Here is a 3,377-nt window from a genome sequence, read left to right as displayed (position 1 = left end):
GCGGGGGGCTCAGCTGCTCCTATGGTGGTGACAAACCCTGGCATGTCACCCATGTCCCCTGGGCACCCATCCCTTCCTGCAGCACCCACAAGTGCTCACCCTCAGTGCTTCCAGCTCCCGCCGCGCCTGGCTCAGCTGCTTCTCCAGCTCCGCGATCTTGGCCATCGAGTCGTTCTCCGCATCCTGCAGCTTCTCCGTCAGCTGCGTGTGGGATAACGAGGGGACGGCGCTCAGCCCCGTCATCGGCCCTCCCTCCGGAATGGCGTCACCGAGCTCCTGCCCACGCACCCGCGCCCACATCCCACCTGGCTGACGTGCTCCTGCAGCTCCTCCATGTGCTCCAGCACGGCCGTCTTGGTCTCGGCATCCTCCAGCATGGCGCCCACGTCGAAGACGTTGTCCAAATAGGCTTGGATCTGCACCTGCAGCTTGTCGCTCTCAGTCAGGCGGAGGTTCTGCCAGGGGACAGCCAAGTGACACCGTCATGGGTGGTGGCACCTCCTCCAGCACCCATCCCTGGCACCAGGGGGGTGCATGTTTTGCCGATTGACAGGGTTAGCACAAAGGACACAGGCATCAAATTAAAGAAGTTAGCTTATTTTCACTTGTGTTTAAAGTGATAAAATAATGAGAAAAATAATATCATGAAAATGAATTAAAGCAAGGTAAGGTAAAGCAGCAAAATAATAAGCAAACTACTACAGCAAGCAGAAAATAAGGTAATGCACCTAACCATTACTACATGGAGTCAGCGATAGTGATTAAGAAAGACCCATCACCAGTTGCCCTAATCGTACGTTACCATCATCCAGATCCGCAGCTGCTGGGGAGCCCGGTTGCAGCGAGGATTTGGAGAACCCTTCCCAGCCATTGGGAAATTTCTATATGGTGTGTCCACCGTATAGATGAGGCTTCCAAATTTCCCTGCAAATGCTTCCCGCTTTTATACAGTTGAATAAACAACTTTCTATCTTAAGCTGCGAAAAACATCTGGTGTGGTGTTCTCTTTCCTAACTACCATCTCGAGCTTGGCCAGGGCAGGAGAGGGAAGATAACAAGAACAAAAGAATCTAGTAATCTTGATTGTTTATCTCTCAACAAAGCTTGTCACGATTTGTCACACTCCTTTGCCATCTGCGGCGATAGGGCACATCCGTGCTGAATTTTGGCTATTTTCATGCGATTAGTATCATTCTGCTGACAAACCTTGCACAGCAAGCGTTACAGCAAAGCTCTGTAAGCATTACAACAAAACTTTTATAAACTGACGTATATTCACAAGGCAATCCATTGCACATGTGAGCAATATTGTACAGATTAGATTGTTAGGTTGTGAGGTTCATCTAGACACCAACTTCGGTTCAGGGCCTCACTGCTCAAGTCCGAGGATTTCAGTGCGGGACCACCCACCTCCAGGTACTGGTCCAGCCCCAGGTGGGTGAACTCGTACTGCAGGAAGACGCGGAAGTTCATGTTCTCCACCGAGTGCACCACGATGTTGATGAACTGCATGCAGGCCACCTGTGGGGTAGGCAACGGCTCAGCATGGCCACCAGCATGGCATGGTGGCATGAGAATCCTTGGGGACATGGGGACTGTGCAGTGGAGCAGTGGCCCTTGGGGAGGCGGTGCCCCTGGGGAATGCACGGGGGTTTCACATCCATGGGGACATGGGGACGTGGGGAAGGACCAGTGTCTCAGCAGACCTTGAGGACACAATGGTTTGGGGACAACATGGTGGCTCAGCAGCAGTTGGGGACATGATGCCCTGGAGACAGCATGGTGGCTCAGTGACCCTTGGAGACATGATGGTTTGGGGACAGCATGGTGGGTCAGTAGCCCTTGGGGACACAATGGCTTGGGGACACCCATTGCTCTGGGGACAGCATGGTGGTGTGACAGCCCTTAGGACACAGCACCCTGCGGAGGGACCAGCAGTTCTTTGGGACACAACTTCTAGGGGACAGCACAAGGGCTTGGCAGCCCTTGGGACACCCCCAGGACAGTGCGGTGGCTGGGCAGCCCTTGGGGACATGATGCCTTGGGGACATCAGCATGTGACCAGCAGCCCCCAGGTGCTCACCATGAAGTCGATGTTGGTGTCCTCGTTGCGGAAATACTCCATCAGCCTCTCGAAGCGGTTCTTCTCCCCGCAGACCTGGGGTGGGAACAGGAGGCTGAGGGTGGGCATCTGGGGGGGTGGCGGGGCAGGAGGCACCCCTTGGTGACACCGTCCCAGCTCTGCTGGGTGCTGCCTAGCGCCTGGTCCAGCTGGGACATGGCTTTGGGGACATCAAGCCCAATGGCTTGAGCGTCCCCAAGCGAGCCATGGGATGAGCAGTTGGAGGATGGAGGATGCCCCAATGACACGGTTCTGCCACATGTAGGGAATCTGAGGCACAAACCCAGCTGGAGCACAGGTGACAGCATGGGGACTGCGTGTCCCTGTTGGGGACTCACCTCCTTGAAGTTGTCAAAGGCAGCCATGATGATGTCGTGGCCACCTCGGACCAGGCAGACAGCAGCCAGCAGCTCCAGCACCAGCGCCTTGGTCCTGAGGAGACATGGGGGCAAGGGGGTTGGGGACACAGGGACAGCAAGGGGGCAGGGGGATGGCGACAGGAGGACGGGGGACAGGTCCTACCTGGGATTCTTGTTGTTGAGGCTCAGGGTGATCTCGTTGACGCAGGCTGGGTGGTTCATCACCAGGCTGAAGCCAGACTTGGGGGGACAAAAGGAGCATTAACAGGGTCACGCATCCCCTTGTCCCCACCCCAGGGACACTCAGGGACATCACCATGCCACGTCCCCACCACCCATGAAGTTGAGTTGAGGACATCTCAAGGGGATGGAGAATGGGTCCCACCTCAAACCCTGACCCCAAAGATAGTCCCATGGGGGCTGGAGACTTCTGGGGACCACCATGGGTGTCCCCACCCCAGAGATCCTCAAGGACCTTGGGACATCCCCATGCCACATTCCCACCAGCCATGAGGTTGAATGAAGACATCTCAAGAGGATGGAGAACAGGTCCCACCCCAAACCCTGACCCCAGAGGTGGTTCCAGGTGGGCTGGAGACTTTTGGGGACCACCAGGGGTGACCCCACCCCAGGGACACTCGGGGACCTTGGGACATCCCTGTGCCACGTCCCCGCCACCCATGAAGTTGCATGAGGACATCTCAAGGGGATGAAGAACAGGTCCCACCCCAAAACCCTGACCCCAAAGATGGTTCCATGGGGGCTGGAGACTTTTGGGGTCCCCCAGGGATGTCCCCAAGGAGGGGACCGTCCCCCACCTGGTAGTTCATGATGGCGCGGAGACACATGATGCAGAGGTGGACGTCGTCCTTCTGGCTGGCGAGGCGGAAGCCCCG

General features: G+C 56.5%; 1 protein-coding gene across 1 annotated transcript; it reads right to left on the bottom strand.

Moving 5' to 3' along the window:
• Positions 1-239: 239 nt before the first annotated feature.
• On the bottom strand, positions 240-3,329 carry LOC104472132 (formin-like protein 1). Its single transcript, XM_010087691.1, has 6 exons — positions 3,300-3,329; positions 2,645-2,721; positions 2,461-2,554; positions 2,084-2,158; positions 1,369-1,521; positions 240-455 (listed from the first exon to the last, which is right to left on the bottom strand). The coding sequence occupies exons 1-6, from the start codon at positions 3,327-3,329 to the stop codon at positions 240-242; spliced, it is 645 nt and encodes a 214-aa protein (XP_010085993.1).
• Between the last annotated feature and the right edge of the window lie 48 nt (positions 3,330-3,377).

This window comes from Pterocles gutturalis, unplaced genomic scaffold (genome assembly GCF_000699245.1).
Source record: "Pterocles gutturalis isolate BGI_N339 unplaced genomic scaffold, ASM69924v1 scaffold24226, whole genome shotgun sequence".
NCBI classification, from domain to species: domain Eukaryota; kingdom Metazoa; phylum Chordata; class Aves; order Pterocliformes; family Pteroclidae; genus Pterocles; species Pterocles gutturalis.
Note: the sequence above shows the minus strand (reverse complement) of the source record. Positions and strands in the feature narration are given on the sequence as shown.